We start from the raw sequence: 17,417 nt of genomic DNA, 5'->3' as shown, positions 1-17,417 counted from the left end.
GCCGTACATGTATGTCAGGTCTTTAAAGATGGCTCCTGCTCTGGAGCGGAGCAAGCGCCATAGCTACCGGGTGCCTGCTGTTTCATACAGTAGACACCCGTGGACATTTAACCCCTAGATGCCGTGGTCAAATGTGACCACGGCACCTGAGAGGCCGAAAACCCAAAAGCGCACACTTCGCTGGCAGGAACTCTTCCCCCCGGGTGGAAGTAATGAGCCTCAGCCTGTACTAGGCTTCCAGGCTCATTACTTCTGATGATTGCATGTTAGTGGTCCACTTCAGGACCTAAAAAAAATAAAATCTTTAAAAGCTATAAAAAAATCTTGAAATCACCCCCCTTTCCCCAAAATAAAAATACTTCATTAAAAAAAATCAACAGAATCGGCATCGCCACATGTGAAAAACCCCATACTGTTAAAATATTTAAAAAATATTATCCCGTACGATGAATGGCATAACGGAAAATAAAATATAAATGGGCCGATTTGCCTTTTTTTTCATCACTTTAGCTTCCAAAAAAATCTAATAGAAAGTGATCAATAAAGGTATTACCATAAACTACAAATCGTCCTGCAAAAAATTAGCCCTCACACATCTCTGTAGACATAACTATAAAAAAGTTATGGGGGGGGGGTCAGAATATGGCGATGTAAGGAAAAAAAATAATTTTTTTTAAAAATGTTTTCATTTTTTTTCAGTATTAAAATACAAGAAAAACTATACATACGTGGTATCGCCGTAATTGTACTGACCTAGAGAATGAAGACCACAAGTCAGTTGTGACACCGTAAAAACAAAACCCATAAAACTGTGGCGGAATTGTGTTCCACCCCATTTAGATTTTTTTTCTAGCTTTCCACTACATTCTATGCAATATTAAATGGTGACATTAGAAGATACAATTTGTTCCACAAAAAACAAGTCCTCATACGGCTATGTGAATGGAAAAGTAAAAAAGTTATGGCTCTGGGAAGGCAGGGAGCAGAAAACGCAAAAATGGAAAGTCGCTGCATCAGGAAGGGATTAATAAATAATAGGGGAACCAGTACTGAACCCTAGGGTACCCCATTTTTAACCGGGGACTATGGAATTAGCAAACTTCGAACAAATCGGTCAAAAGGTTTGTTTCGTGTCCAAATTGATTCAGCCCAAATCCAAAGTGTTCCAGTTGCCTTGAAAATTGGTGTATGACCCTGAGGTCTCTTTGACTCATGTTTTTCTCATTATTGGTGACAGTGGAACTTTTGCAGAAGGGAGAGAGCACTGTACAGGTAGGAGAGAATACTTACATTTCCATCCTGCCAGCAGCTGCGCTCCTCTGCTGTGGACTGAAGCCACTGGTGGGATCAGACACATGACACAGCAAAGGAACGCAGCTGCTGGCAGGATGGAAAGGTAAGTTCTCCTCTCTGGATGCAGTTAAGTGTCTGGGTCATGGAGTCTATAAATGGCCTAATTAGGCACACGGGTGATTAGAGGAGAAAGCTCCTTTTTGGTAAAAAGAGACCCACCATATGTAACAATCAGAAATCAAGTATTTAATTGATAACATGCATAGAAGTCCATTTTACATGCCCCCCTCCCCCCAGGGTCGTACATTTGTTACAGGGATAGAGGAGGATCTATTTCTCTCTTCTTTAATGCAAGACCAATACCTTACCACCAGAGATATGGCCAGGTCTATGCAGCTCTCGCTGAGACCAATGTCTAATGCATGTCTCAGGGTGTATGGTGGCTACCTTTTAAAAGAATACTAGGCTCACATCTCTAGCTGCTACACAGCCTCAGATTTAGCCATCAGTAGCGAGGTCATATGAGATACGTCCTTGACTGCTAAACTGCCACTCAGCGAGAACTTATGATATGTCCTTGGCAGAGAAAGGGTTAAAGATAACTTGTCTCATTGAACATGGCGTCAGATCTGCAGACATAATGTTATAACTGTGCATAGAAAGAGCAGATATTTAAATGAATCCTTTCCCATAAAACTATATATCAATTTACTCGACTCCTTCTTGGACTGAATGTCCAAAATGACAGGTTCCCTTTAAGAACACAAGTGAGGAAATTTATCAAGACTGGCGTTCCCTTATATCAGTTTTGATCCCCCTGCACTGGAATAAATGCAAATGGCCCAGGGGCTGGCATAGACTTGAGCTATAACCTACCCTAAGTTTCTGTTGGAAGTTTGTAGTAAATCCAGCAGGACGTGCCGAGCCCACCCCCTGTTCGCACCACTTCAAAAAAGCTCAAGTCACAAATTATGGGGCAAATGTGGTCTGCAACATAATTTGTGACTTTTTTACAGCATAATAGTGGCGTAAATAGTTTAATAAATGCCCTCAATGGGTCTTCATATAAAATATGAAGGTATACTGAGGTATGTTTTAATTTGATGCATTTTGTCAATATTTTTCAGTTTCTATAACATTTATATGCTGTGTTATATGTGTGTAGTGAAATATTCTGAAATCTGTGTCTGAGCATATTCTGCATATTCCTTTAGTGGGAATTTTCTTCTTTATTGAATTTGCCAGTTCACTCTGTGGTTTGCATCTTGAGGTTGCAGAAGCACCTGCCTTTGGTGGACATGCTGTTAGCTGTTATTAGCTTCAACTGTCTTTTCATTTCTATACTTCCTACTACACCACAAGTGTATTACCCAGTTACCTGTACATGGAAACATGCATACTGACATATTGGGGGAATTTTATCATGAAGAAAATATTTGAAGTCAGTTTTGCTTGAGTCTGTGTTGGCGTACTTTATGCCACATTTATCAAATGTCAAGTGTTGTTTGATAAATTTGTCTTATCCTTAAAGGGGTTGTCCGGGTTCAGAGCTGAACCTGGACATACCCATAATTTCACCCAGGCAGCCCCCCTGATGTTAGCAATCGGAGCATCTCTAGATCCCGCAGGGCAAAGGCTCTTTTGTTTACAATAACACACTGCCGGGCGGAAGCTTCCTTTAGTGCCAGTGACGTTGCCGGGCTTAATAGCGGCCCCATAGAGAGCCCCGGTACGTCACCGGAACTCCTGATGAAAATGCCTTTGCCCTGCGCGAGTTAGCGCAGGGCAAAGGAGAGCATCGGAGCATGAACTGCTCTGATGCTCAAGTCATGGGGGCTGCCGGGGCTGAAAATAGAGGTATGTCCGTGTTCAGCTCTGAACCTGAACAACCCCTTTAAACCTAACACTTTTGTCTAGAAAAGCTCCTCCAGTTGTTCTACTGCATCCTCCTACTGGAGTAAGATTTGTGACTCTTTTTGTGCCATTTTAAAGAGTCTTTGTGATAAATCTGGAGTGAAACTCATTAACATAGCTAACCAGGCCCACTTTCCCATCCATGTTTCAAAAGTGGTAAAAAGTCGCAAAAATTTTATGCAAGTGAGCCCCAAAAAAAAAGCAAAAACAGTATTTTGTAACTTTTTTAAGCCAGAATTCTGGAGTGAAGGTAATGCTACTTTCACACTAGCGTTCGGGTGTCCGCTTGTGAGTTCCGTTTGAAGGGGCTCACAAGCGGCCCCGAACGCATCCGTACTGCCCTAATGCATTCTGAGTGGAGGCGGATCCGCTGAGAATGCATCAGTCTGGCGGCGTTCAGCCTCCCCTCAGCAGGCGGACACCCGAACGCAGCTTGCAGCGTTCGGGTGTCCGCCTGGCCGTGCGGAGGCAAGCGGATCCGTCCAGACTTACAATGTAAGTCAATGGGGACGGATCCGTTTGAAGATGACACAATATGGCTCAATTTTCAAACGGATCCGTCTGAACTACTTTCACACTTAGAATTTTTTCTAAGCTATAATGCAGACGGATCCGTTCTGAACGGATCCAAACGTCTGCATTATAGGAGCGGATCCGTCTGTGCAGACAGCAGACGGATCCGCTCTGAACGCAAGTGTGAAAGTAGCCTAAATTGTGTTTCCCAATGTAACAGGTATTTAGGTTTGTAGATGTGAAATATTAGATCCTGACCTATGAGAGATTTTGTTTTCCAGCGGTCCTGTTCCTGTAGTGAGCCTCGAGAAAATCCCAAATCTTGTGAAAGCAGATGGTGCCAATGTTAAAATGAATTCAGCCACTAACTCCTCTTCAGCGGCATCTTCGTCATCCTCCCTAGCAAAACAGTCTGTGGTAACGAAGCCTGTACCCCCTTCACCAGAAAAGATCCTCAATGGGAAAGGAATATCATCTTTAGACAAAAAGCATCAAAATGGTACCAAAAGCAGCAACAAGCCTTACAAAAGAATCTGTGGTGAGTTCAGCAATCATATCCGATTTGTAAGTCAAGGGGGAAGACAGTGGTTCATTAAAAAGTTGCCTGATACATTCTGGTAGATAGACAAAAATAAGCCTACATTTCCCAAGATGTCTTTTCAGTTTCAAATTCTACAGTGTGGTCATTATTACACTTTACTATTCCAGTTGAAGACTGTAAAAATATTCACAAAAGCAAGTTATCTCTGTGGAAATATTTTAAGTGCATGCTTCACACTCGGTAATATTGAATCCCATATGTTTTAGTATATTTATTAAAAAAGCATTCCTTAATGAATGCTTATAGAGAATAGTTATTAGTGTCATGTTCAAATGAAGGGTATGGGCATAGGGAATACATTGGAAAAGTTGAGGGGCAGCTATTTCAATTTGACAAACCCTATAGCTTTATTTTTACAATGTTACTATCATTCCTGTGTTAAAGGGGTATCCTATGATTAAAATGGAACTATTTAAAATATCTATTTTCCTGTGCCTAGCTATTACTGATGAATACTTGTTATGGTGCCCTCTGGTGTTCTTCTGACTCCCTGTCCAAACGTCCACCTAATGTATCCAGCGCTGAAAAGAAGAAGCTGCTTCTAGTGTACAGATTTTTATTGACTGCCTGTACAATAGTAGAAATACAAAAGGATCTGTGTGGTGGGACTGAGCATGTTTGACCACCTGCACTGGACACAAAAAGTGGACAGTCTGAGGGGGAGTTAAGAGGACTCTAGGAGGCTCCATAACATGTTTGTAATGGCAATGTTTAGACACAGTAGACACTGAAAAATGTTACAAATAGCATATTGAGTCTTGGGACACATCCTTTCAGACACCCATTACATCCAATCATTACATTACAAAATGCAATACAGATGTAGTACAGCTGCATAACCCTTTTTTCATCTGGTTTGGATCAGCAGTGTAAGCGCTGAATTTGTCTTTTGTCAGAGAGAGAATTTGATCCAAATAAGCACTGTGGAGTACAGGATCCTGAGACAAAGAAGCCGTGTACAAGATCTCTCACATGCAAGGTAGTTTTTCTAACAGTCTACATAAACCATTTGTGCACAGATCACATTGCAGAGCATGTTCACATATTGATTGCTGACTGCGAAACTGCATTTCTGAATGGGAGCAGAACCACAGTACCCAAGCACAAGCAGATATGCAGGGTGTGGCGCTGGACGTTGTGGTGCACAGCAGCTTCTGAAATTCTGGGTTTGAATCCAACCAAGAGCAACATCTGCATGGTGGTTGTATGATCTTTAATTGTTTGCATGGATTTCCTCTGACGCTCAAAATGTATTGAAAGGTTTATTTGGAAATCAGATTTTGATGACCAGTGGGGTCAAGAAGTATTGTGGTGTATTGCAGTGCAGTAGATAGTTGTGGCACCTAATACACAAAAAGCACACTTTGTGCAAATGTATGTTCTTGATCTATATTAAAGGGGTTATCCAATACTATAAACTGCCCCTTCTCCCCCCCCCCCCCCCCCCCATATGCCAGGCCCCTCTCAGGGAATATAGTTACCCTGTTCCTGGTCCCTGCACCGCCGCTGCCGCTTCTCCCCGTGCGCCGATGAAAACATCCGGTGATGTGTGTGTGTGTGTGTTGGGGGGGTAGCAGCCGCCAATGGCAGACGGGGACGAGGCTCCCTAGCATAACAGGTGACGCTATCTACTGCACAGCATACACCGTCCCCGCCTGCCATTGGCTGCTCCCCCCCGACATCAGATGATTTCATCCGCACACGGGGAGAAGCAGCAGCAGCGGCGGTGTGGGGACCAGGAGCGGAGCGGGATAAGTATATTCCCTGTGAGGGGCCCGGCATATGGGGGGCAGTTTATAGTATTGGATAACCTCTTTAAGCACTATCATTTTAAGTTATTTACAAAAAAAACTGCCTAAATGTTTTCAGAACTGTTTTCTGTTCATAAATGTTCTCACACAACTTGTACTTTTTAAGAGGCTTTTACCCTTTTTGTGACTTGATTGGTTTGACAACTCTTATTATGATATGCTGATGTTAAAGGGCTAGCTAATAGACGATTTTAACCTTAAAAAAGATTGCAGCACTTCAGTAGTGAGTAGTAGTAATGTAACGGGCACACTATCTATCTGCATTTCTCGTTGATTATTAGACACATACACTTAACCACAGACGAGCAGTTCCAGGTCGTAAGAAACCATTTGACATTCTGTTAGCTGAACACAAGGCTCGATCAAGGGATAAAGAGGTATTAAAAGACAAAGATCATCCACAGAATGTACGAGAAACGCATCAAAACCAGCCTGCACCAACGCAAGAACAGTCATCAGTGTTGTCTGCTAACTCTGCTTTGGAACCAAAAGTGACATCACCTGCAAAAGCCCGACCTCCTAATTCTCTCCTACCTAGGTGAACTAGAGTGATTGCCTTTAAAACCTTACTGACATTGTGTGATTTAATTCCACTCTCGACAGTGAATGTCTGCCTATTATTCCGGGACTTCAAAGATGGTGCCTGTTCAGATGCTTAGTGGGTCCAATAACCGCTGGGTGCCTGCTGTTTTACACAGCAGACACCCAGAGGTATTGTCTGTGATCTGCAAAAACGGCATCTGAGCGGTCTTTTCTCGGCAGCGCTATGCTTCCAAGAACCAAACTGCTTACCTGTTTCGAGGGAACCATTCGGTTGCTATGGAACATAGTTAATCTCCCATAGGCTGCAATGATGAATCATTGCAGTCTATGGGAGAAGCGATCAGACAGTTGCATGTTCAAGTCCCGTGGGGGACTTAAAATAAGTGTAAAAAAACTGATTAAAAAAAAAAAATCACTCCCCTTTATCCCTATTGAAAATAAAAATAAGAATCACTAGTATCGCTGCTTCCCAAAATGCATGTATTTATCCTGTACGGTGAACTTTGTAATAGAAAAAAAATCTAAATGGCAGATTTGCCTCCACCTCCCAAAAAATTGAATAAAAAGTGATCAAAAAGTCATACACACCCCAAAATATCAATAAAAAAAAAAAAAAAAATACAGATTGTTGTGCAAAATATGAGCCCCCACACAGATCCGTAGATGTAAATATAAAAATGTTATGCGGGTCAAAATATCGCAGTTCAAAGACAAAATGTTTTTTGATAATTTTTTTTTAAGTATTAAAACACAAGAAAAACTATATCAATTTGGTATCGCTGTAATCATACTGACTCACCGACTTGAGCTAACAGCCCAGTTTTACTGTATATGGAATGCCGTAAAAACGAAACCCATAAAACTATTGTAGAATTGTGGGATTCTTTCCCAACTTCCCACTAAATTGTATGCAATAATAAAAGGCTGCCTTTTAAAAAGTTAAGGCTCTGGAAATGCAGTTAGTAAAAAAAATGAAAAAGGAATATTGAGGGACATATTGAGGGATGCCTATCGGGGCCTGCCGGATTTACTATAACTGATGCCAGGAACTGGCGTACACAGTACCAGAGATGCGCCTACTTTATTAAGGGGAACTGCCTCTTGATAAATTAGGTGCGTCTTACTCCGGCGCACAGGGTATCAAGCCTGGTGTATGAGAACGCCAGTCTTGATGTATCTCCCCTATTATGTCCGTTTTGTGTTTCATTGATTAAAGTATATTCTTTGGTCTTATTTCCATCTAAATGGATGATTTATCAATTATCACGTCACTGTGTTTATTGAAATAACCTGGAACCTAGCGTCATAATACAGTATGTTCTGGCACGCCGCAGCTAATATTTTATACAATTTGCATTCCTCCAGACCATCTTCTGCAAACAGCGTAAATAGCTCAAGTTCATCAAACCACAGTGCTTTTGTGCCAGAGCCCACTGTAAATCCTGCATCGGGGGATCTGGCCAGTCGGCTTTCAAGCGATGAAGGGGAAATTGAAGGTGTTGAAGAAACAGAAAAATTAGACTGTTACTACTCTGGACATCACCCTAAACCTCTTGCGGTATGTAGTCTATTCTTATACATACAGTATAAGAAGCCTTGTTTTACACTAGTTTCATGCTAGCGGTAAATGTTCTGGAACAGCCTACTGAACTTCACCGTATCCAGTATAGCCGGAGACCATTGACTTTAATGGGATACGGCCTGTTTCCAGCATTAGTGCAAGGATTTGTCTGGACAAAAACGACTGCAATTTTGTTTGGCTGAATCCCTGCTCTAATACTAGATCCCCACCGGGTCCCATTGTAGTCCTAGGGGACTGGAGGTGCTCATCCCCTTTCCAGCTGTGCCGGATACAATGAACCTCCAACAGTGTGCAACTAGCCTTAGGACTAGAGATAGTTTACCATATTTTAATTTTCACAAATCTCATAGCATTCCTTTAGCACTGTCTTATCTTCAGACCAACCCCAGAATATCAAACCTAACATAATATATGCGGCTTGGTATGTCTGGTTTTCCAGTGTAGATCAAACTACATACACGTTTATATGCAATAAGCACTCAAGGGGGAGATCAGGTTAAAAGAATCTTCCCAAGGTAACATAAGAGACTTTTTTTTTCATCCTTTGCATCCTGACGTGGGACAAAATGTGGGAACAGAATGATGCAGTCATTTGTATATCCATTATCTAATTCATCAGGCCTGGCCCTACTAATCGCTATACCACTTTGTGGTGCATAGGGATGTAATAACCCAGTCCCATTGCTGCATCTGTTCACTGTCACCAACAGTTATTTGGTTTAGGGACGTGAATGGTTTTCTCCCTGATTATTTGATAATACACAAATTTGCAATCTATTTTACTATACATTTCTCATTGGGAATAGAAAAGCATGCATGCGTTTAGTAAGAACCTGGCAGAAAGCAACACCAAATCACCACAAAGTCCCCCTAAAAATCGCTCACTGCAAGAACATATGGGGTACACATGTATTCTCCATGGAGCTTTGCACGCTGCATGTTCGAACTATTCAGTAACATCATTTGTTTATTGCGCTTGGATTTCAGTTTTGCTCATTTGGAAGCCGTTTGATGGGAAGAGGGTACTATGTGTTTGATAGACGGTGGGATCGCTTTCGGTTTGCATTAAATTCCATGGTGGAGAAACACTTGAATTCACAAATGTGGAAGTAAGTTTTAGGTCTTGTGTTTTTTGAGAAATTTCCAATGGAATTATAAAGGGAAATATTTAACGTAAATGTGATTAACATTGTAACATAAAAATACATTAGAATCTGCTGTGTCTATCATTTTGCGTGCTGCATTTTGGCAAATGCTGATGCACACTGTTGCTGAGTAGCGGTCCACTTGCATTCCATATACTGTATTTTTCGCCCTATAAGACGCACCTAGGTTTTAGAGCAGGAAAATAAGAAAAAAATTAACATTTTTCATCAGACCTCAGATCAGACTCCCAATGTTAATAAGACCTCTACTCAGAACCCTAATGTTAATCATACCTCACATCAGACCCCCCAATGTTAATTAAACCCCCCAACAGAACTAAGACCAGACTCCCAATGCTAATTAGATCACAGCTCAAACCCCCAATCAGACCTCAGATCAGACAAAAGAAAAATCTACCTGCCTCTCCTGTTCCGGACACCACCACTGCTCCTGAAATCCAGCACTCTTCCTGCCACGCTGCGCTGTGACCTGATGTCGCACAGCATGAGGTCACAAAGCATGTCTATGTCCTCGCGCTGTGGGCAGGTCAAGACCAGGGAATGGTGAGTACAGAGCCAGCACAGGGAGCACTGTATTCACCGCTCCCTGGTCCTACTGTACTAATGAACATTTCCATAATGGGCGTTTTCCCCCGGGGGGAGGGCGAAAGATACTGTAATTATTATGCTTTTAAAGGAGTAGCTCATCATCTTTGGAGACTTTTACCAATGTCAATTGGTTTAGCATTTTTTAGCATAGTATTTTTTAAAAATGTTGTTCATAAATTGGTAGCACGTGGCAGTATATGAAACATTGTAGTATATCTTTTATATGGGGTAATGGCATCTTCATGACCTGTCAACATCCTGGAGTTCCCTTTTCCATCCCTGCAGGCATTCTATAAGCATGCCCTTAAAAGTATGACTAGTGTAATGGAATAAATAGAAGACCTGCATATTGTGAGGGAGAAAGCAGAGGGGGAATCTATTTTATTGGCTGAGACCCCATGGCATTGCTTTGACATAACACCATAAAAGCTTGCCCATTCAGCAGAGGCAAGGAAATATAGCCAAAAATATATGTTAGCGACAACTACTACATCCAAGATAAATCTACAGCTGCCTGGAATTTTTGGGGATTTTTTTTAGTGATAGGTATGCTTTAATTGTGACACAATTTAAAACAAATGTAAATACTGAATTTAATTGTAGGGAAAAAATGAGAAAACAGTATGCGCTTAGTTGCATATAGGTTTCATTTATGCTAGCGCATGCAGAAATACCTTGTTTATAAGTATGATCATTGACACTGTATTGTCCATATAGAAGACTTTGTAGCAATAGTATAACTGTTTATTGATTTTTATTTTTATTTTCTTTAATCACTCAAGAAAAATTCCTCCAGCCGCAGATAGTCCTATGCCTCCTCCAGCACCACATATCAGCAGCTCATTTCCTGCATCTGTTCTGCAGCCATTCAGCAGTCCGAGTTCTGTATACCTCCCCTCCCCTCCCACCAACTCCAGAACCACATCCTCATCCTCATATATATTATCGAATGCGTCCTTTGTCTCAACATCGGACACAAACTCTGTTACATCACACACCACTGCGTTCCCCCATGTTGCACCATCTTTGAATATTATGGACTCTACTTTTAAAGCCCCTTCTGCTGTTTCCTCTGTACTGGCCACCAGTCCCTCACCATCACACAAGCCACCAAAATCCAAACCTGGGAAATCTTCAAAAGCAAAAGACCTGTCTTCACGGAGCGACGAGCCTTCAAGTAACAAAAAGAAAAAGCCTCAGACGCCTTCTTCCACCTCTTCCTCCTCTTTACCTTTACAGACGTCCTCCTCGTCTACGTTTTCAGGGTCCCACAAGAAAAACTGCGTTTTGAACTCTAGTGCTACAATAAACTCTTATCAGGCAACTTCTTCCTATAATAATGTGTCTGTGCACAATGCAAACAATGGAACAAGCCCAATTAGTGCCAAACTGGAATCCCCAGTAAGGACTTCTTTGTCTGGTAGCTCAACGGACTCCATAAAACACATGAGCATGGTTGTTAGCAGTATTGACTCTAGCCTGTCAGTGTCTTCTCTGGTGCACCATCCTGGGGAGCACACATTGGCAGTGCACAATGCAGTGTCCTCGCTGCCTCTTCCCTTTGACAAATCTGAGGGGAAAAAGCGTAAAAACTCTAGTGCAAGCAGTAAGGCCTGTAAAATCACTAAAATGCCTGGTATGAACAGTGTTCACAAAAAGAGCACCACCAACCTTATCTCTTCTGTGCCAGATCCCCCAAATAGCTCTATGTCTCGACAGGTAAGTTGATGGAACAATTATTAGGGGTTGGGCATGCCTTCTTTCTGTAATTTAATCTGATGCATCATCCAGTTATAAGCTGCTCTGACATTAGTCATTACATCTACAGAACCAGTTACAATAAGAACATTTATTATCATTTTCTTTAATGATCTGGTTATTTTGAGTCATGTATGATACAGGAGGAAACTTGTACAAATTAATTTCTATTACTGTAAATAATAGTTATTTTTATGTAGCAGGCGAATGATATGAAATTGTTTGCTGATCTTTTACATGGGCAGAAAAGAGTGCCAATTACATGTTGATCGCCACTTGTTTAAGGTTCTTTTACACAGGGAGATTATCAAGAATGAATCTTCTTGTATGAATAACTATTCACAACCTGCGATCTTCATACGACTGTCCACTGGTCACGAGGGGCTGTGCTGCCGACAAACAATAATTCTTATGTCTTCACAGAAGTGGCGATAAATGGCAAACAAATAAATTATCGAATGTTGGCACAAACGATCATTCGAGTGATAATAGCCCTGTGTAAAAGACCCTTCTGTCTATGATTAAAAGCATTCTATCATGCATCTGGAAGGAGTAACGGTTTACAGAAGAACGTGCAGTATCTGTGAAAGTGTGACCTCCCCTTGGGCCAAGTTTTTACCGTGTAACTCACGGTAGATCTTATTAAAGGGGTTGTCCCATTGCACTAACATCTCCGTTCCACAGGATAGGGAATAAGTGTCTGATCAGTGGGGGTCTGACCGCTGGGTCCCTACTGATCACAAGAACAGGAACACATATTTCCTCATTTGAATGGACAACTGCTGCTCCATTTAATTCTATGGAGCCGCTAGAGACAGCTGATTGCTTGTGCTCGTCGATCTTGGAAAGTCACATAGAGCTGAATAGAGCTGCGGATACAAATGCGTGTCAGCCACTCCATTCAAACAGGGGAACATGGCCCCCATTCTGATGGCTGGCAGGGGCCCCAGCAGTCAACTTCCTACCCCTGCCCCCATCACACGTTTATCCCCTATTTTGTGAATACGGGATAAGTTGTAATGGGACAATCCCTTTAAAGAGGTTTCCCAGGGATAGGGGATAAGTATATGATTGGTGAGGGTCCGACTGCTTCGACCCCCACTAATCATGGGGTCCATGTCCCAGTGTGAAGAAGTGCTGAATTGAACAGGGTACTGTTGCTGCATTCATTCTTTATGGGACGAACAGAAATATTCTGTAGCCATAGGTTTGTATTGTGGGAAAAGCCCTTAAGTTTTTTTTTGTCTCTGATCAGCCACCAAAAAAAGTTTCTTTAACCTTGTTCACAAGGCATTTCGATATAATTTTTTTTTTCTGTGCAACCATTACATTACAATGCATTTTACTTTCTGGCTTTTTGGGATGTTTTTTTTATGTCTTAAATGTAAGAAATAAAAAATAACACCAACAAAACTGCTTGTACAGTCATGGCTAAATGTTTTGAGGCTGACACAAATTTTGGTGTTCACAATGTTTGCTGCTTTAGTTTTTATGGTGACAATTTGCATTAACTCTAGATTGTTATGAAGAGTGATCAGATGAATTGCAATCAATTGCATAGTCATTCCTTGCCATGAAAATTAAAGGGGTGGTTCGTATTATTATTTTTTATTAATATCAGATCGGCGAGGGCTGACTCCATTGAAGTGAGTGGGGATGGCGGAGTTGTAATTAGACCTACTCGCTGCTGCAGGTGTGACAGGGAGCAGGTAAATAGTGAAGAGAGAAGGCAGCGCTCATACAAGGTCTCGTCAAAGAGCTGATCGGCAGGCAGCCCCCCCCCCCCCCCCGCCAATCTGATATGGATGACCTATGCTGAGGATAAGTCATCAATATAAAAAAAAAGCAGACAACCCCTTTAACTTAATCACAGAAGCCCCATTTTCGCAGCATTTCAGCCCTGCCACAGAATGACCTGCTAACATTTCATTGATCTTCTCTTTAGCTCCGGTGTAAGTGTTAACATGGACAAGACAGCTGATATCACTCTGTCATGCTAATTGAATTACTAGAGCAGGGATGCCCAACCTGCGGCCCTCCAGCTTTTGCAAAACTACAACTCCCAACATGCCTGGACAGCCTACAGCTATTAGGACATGCTGGGAGTTGTAGTTTTGCAACAGCTGGAGGGCCGCAGGTTGGGCATCCCTGTGTTGAGCATACTGGTTGCTATAAAAGGGGTTTTGTGCTGGAAATCATTGTATTCTTCTGTTAACCATGGTTATCTCCAAGGAAACACATGCTGATATCATTGCTTTGCATCAAAAGAGCTTGCAACAAAAAGATTGCACCAAAATCAACAATTTATCGGATCATCAAGAACTTCAAGGAGGGAGGTTTATTTGCTGTGCCAGGACTGTCTCCTAAAGAGGATTCAGCTATTGGGTAACCACCAGTGCAGGGTTTGCTCAGGAATGGCAGCAAGCAGGTGTGAGAGCATCTGCAAGTGTTTTGGAGAATGGTCTGCGGTCAAGAAGTGCAGCAACGAAGCCACTTCTTTCCAAGAAGAACATCAAGGACAAACTGACATTTTGCAGGAAGAACAGGGATTAGACTGCAGATGACTGTGTAAAGGATGAATCCCCCTTCAAACTGTTTGGGACATCTGTAAAAATGATTAAACGGGTTGTCCAGGTTCAGAGCTGAACCCGTACATAACCCCTCCAGCCCCTCTGAGTGGAGCATCAGAGCTTTTTCGTCATATCCAGTGTCGTACCAGGCTTTCTCACAGTATGCTAGGTGGAGGTTTCCTCAAAGCAGTGAGCCCCGTGATGTCACCGGCACTAATGTGCGGTCTGCCAAACAGCCTTAGGGCAGCGCTAAAGCCTGCCTATTAGTGCTAGTGATGTCACCAGGAACACTGATAGGCGGAAGCCTCCGCCCAGCAGTGTAAAAATGTAAGCAAACATCCCTTGCTCTGCATCGCATGAAGTGCTCTGATGCTTCACTCAGAGGGGCTTGAGGGGTGAAGAACGGGTCATGTCTGGGTTCAGCTCCCCTTTAACTGGAGAAGCAAAAGCGAGCGCTACAATGAACCCTGTGTCATGGCAACAGTAAATCATCCTGAGACCTTTAATTTGTGGGGTTGCTTCTCATCCAGCGGAGTGGGATAACTCCCAATTTTACCTGAGAACACTGGCATGAATAAAGAATGGTAGCAGAACATCCTCAAACTTCTCCCAACAGTCCAGGAACAATTTGATGATGGACAATGTATTTCCAGCACGATGGAGCACCATGTCACAAGGTAAAAGTGATAACGAAGTGGCTCGGTGAACAAAACATTGACATTTTGGGTCCATGGCCTGGACACTTCCCAGATCTCAATATTATTGAGGACCTATGTCAATCCTCAAAAAGCAGACGGACAAACAAAAACACAAGCACCGAATACACAAGAATAGGCTGTCATCAGTCAGGATTTGGCTCTGAAGCTGATATCTAGCAAGTCTTGAAAAAGGATTAGCACTGTACATATCGATTTTTTGCATAAAGTTGATGTATTTGTCAATAAAAGTTAAAATAAAAACGTATATGAAATGCTTATCTGTACTTCAGTATACCATAGAAACATCTAACAACACTGAAGCAGCAAGCATTGTTAAAACCAAAATTTGCCTCCGTCTCAAAACTTTTGGTCACGACTGTAAATGCAATGTGTGAACTGGGTCCCATGAAGCATATTGACACAATTGAATCATGTATTAGGTCACTTTCACAAGGCAGTATTTGTAAGTCATAGCCAGGAATAGGTCCAGAACATAAGAAAATGTACAAATCATTCCATTATACTCCTGGTTCTGATTCAACATACTGCCACATAACATATTTCTATCACTAATATATTTTCTACTTTATATTACATATTTTACCAGATGGGGAAAAGTAGCAGTGTAGCTTTGTCACAATCTACTCCTTCAAGTACATCAAATCCTGTACACAACAAGCAAGTAAGTAAATAGGTTGACTTCGGATTTCTCAGTTTATATAGAATCCATTATTCAGGTTTAACAATTATATTCAGATTACAGATCTGAAAACCGAAGTACAAACTCCCAGATAAAGCATGCAGCCTACATTGCTGTATATAGGTGATGATGTCTAATCATTGTGCATGTGTGAGCCTGGGAGTCTTTAGAACAGGACTTCTCAAATTGTGAGGCAATTGAGTTTATATTAAAAGGGTTTTCCGGGATTTTTTTTTTAACTGATGACTTATCCTATGGACCCAAGACCCCCACCGATCAGCTGTTTGAGAAGGCCCCAGCGCTCACAGTAGCACCATGACCTTCTCGCAGCTTTGTCTACGCTATGTGACGTCACATTTATCAGTCAGGCCAGGCCTAGGCGCAGCTCACCCCCATTGAAGTGAATGGACCTGAGCTGCAATACCAAGCACAGCCACTATACAATGGACGATGCTGTTCTTGGCGAGCTGAGAGAAGGCCTTGGTGCTACTGCCTTCTCAAACAGCTGATGGTGAGGGTCCCAGGTGTTGGACCTCCACCCATTAGATTGTCAGTAACCTCAAGTTGTAGAGTGACACAGTGGGCTCACAGGGAGAGAGGACCAAAGTATGTCCTTATATTCTTCATGAACCTGAATGTGACAACCATTTTAATCTTGATGGAGAAATGTATGATTGTGGTGCAGCATGCTTGTAACGATGTGCATCTCTTTGTTTTTAAGAAGACTTCGAATCGTGCCGGCAGAATAAGAACACTTCCATGACACTGGGAGATAATTGGACGATTACTCTGAGATCTCAGCAGGCGCCCATTAAGCTTTTCACTTGCAGTGGGCAGGGACAGTGTCGCCTTTCATAACTACATGACAGAGATGTGTTAGTCTAAAGTTTACAGAACCAAACTGGGTGTTTTTGCTTTGTCACTTAGTTTGTGTATTACTTTTCCTGTAGAAATCCTTCTCGATCTCAAAGGTATTTTAGGAGAAAAGCAAAATCTGCCTTGAAACCCTTTCTTCCTCTTCCCCAACTTCTGACAGTAAAAAGGTCACATCAGCAATGTCTGTACTTATTTATGTTTCCTCTTTTCTTTCCCGATACAAGTCATTTCTTTCAATTCCATTTAAAAAAAGTTACTGCAGCTGAGACAATATGGCACTTGATGATATAATCATAAATGATTCCAAACTAATACGTTGAAGAAAAGCCATGTGGATTGTCACTGATATCTGCGTGAGGTCCATTTCTTTGGAAAGGTTGTACATGTATTACCAGAATACACAGCGGTGTAATGTGTAGTAGCTTAATTTGTAATGGGAGATGTTCTGTTACACAATGTTATTCACATTATAGTGTGTTCTGGGATCTAAGAGACAATTGCGAGCCAGCCTTCTTCATTTGATGAAGTCTTCCTCAGTTTCTGGTTACCAGTTCCTTGGATAAAGCAAACTTTTATAGTCAAATGAAAAAAAGCAGGAAAAATGGAAAAATATCAAATGTATACATCAGTTTAGTTTTTAAGGGTATTGCTAAATGGCGGCCTGAGCTATAATATAAATAGCAACAAAACAGTAAACTTGTGGAACATCCACTTGCAGAACATCTCCCATATGGATGGTCATTTCCAGAGAAACAGCAACTTTAATGATGGAAACTGACCACATTTGTAACACAAATTCTGTTA

At 41.8% G+C, this 17,417-nt stretch overlaps 1 protein-coding gene across 3 annotated transcripts in view; it reads left to right on the top strand.

Annotated features, from left to right (window-relative positions):
* ATXN7L1 (ataxin 7 like 1) overlaps positions 1-17,216 on the top strand; it is a 125,290-nt gene extending 108,074 nt beyond the window's left edge. For 2 of the 3 annotated variants that reach the window (XM_040412714.1, XM_040412730.1), the window contains 8 exons: positions 4,002-4,258; positions 5,218-5,300; positions 6,414-6,670; positions 8,041-8,233; positions 9,245-9,366; positions 10,794-11,730; positions 15,645-15,719; positions 16,459-17,216. In XM_040412714.1, coding sequence (XP_040268648.1) covers positions 4,002-4,258; positions 5,218-5,300; positions 6,414-6,670; positions 8,041-8,233; positions 9,245-9,366; positions 10,794-11,730; positions 15,645-15,719; positions 16,459-16,500 — 1,966 coding nt within the window. In that variant the 3' untranslated portion in view covers positions 16,501-17,216. The remainder of the gene's footprint in view (positions 1-4,001; positions 4,259-5,217; positions 5,301-6,413; positions 6,671-8,040; positions 8,234-9,244; positions 9,367-10,793; positions 11,731-15,644; positions 15,720-16,458) is intronic. The other variant, XM_040412725.1, reaches the window with a different exon arrangement.
* The last annotated feature ends 201 nt before the right edge of the window (positions 17,217-17,417 follow it).

The sequence above is a fragment of the Bufo bufo genome, chromosome 1, assembly GCF_905171765.1.
Source record: "Bufo bufo chromosome 1, aBufBuf1.1, whole genome shotgun sequence".
NCBI classification, from domain to species: Eukaryota; Metazoa; Chordata; class Amphibia; order Anura; family Bufonidae; genus Bufo; species Bufo bufo.
Note: the sequence above shows the minus strand (reverse complement) of the source record. Positions and strands in the feature narration are given on the sequence as shown.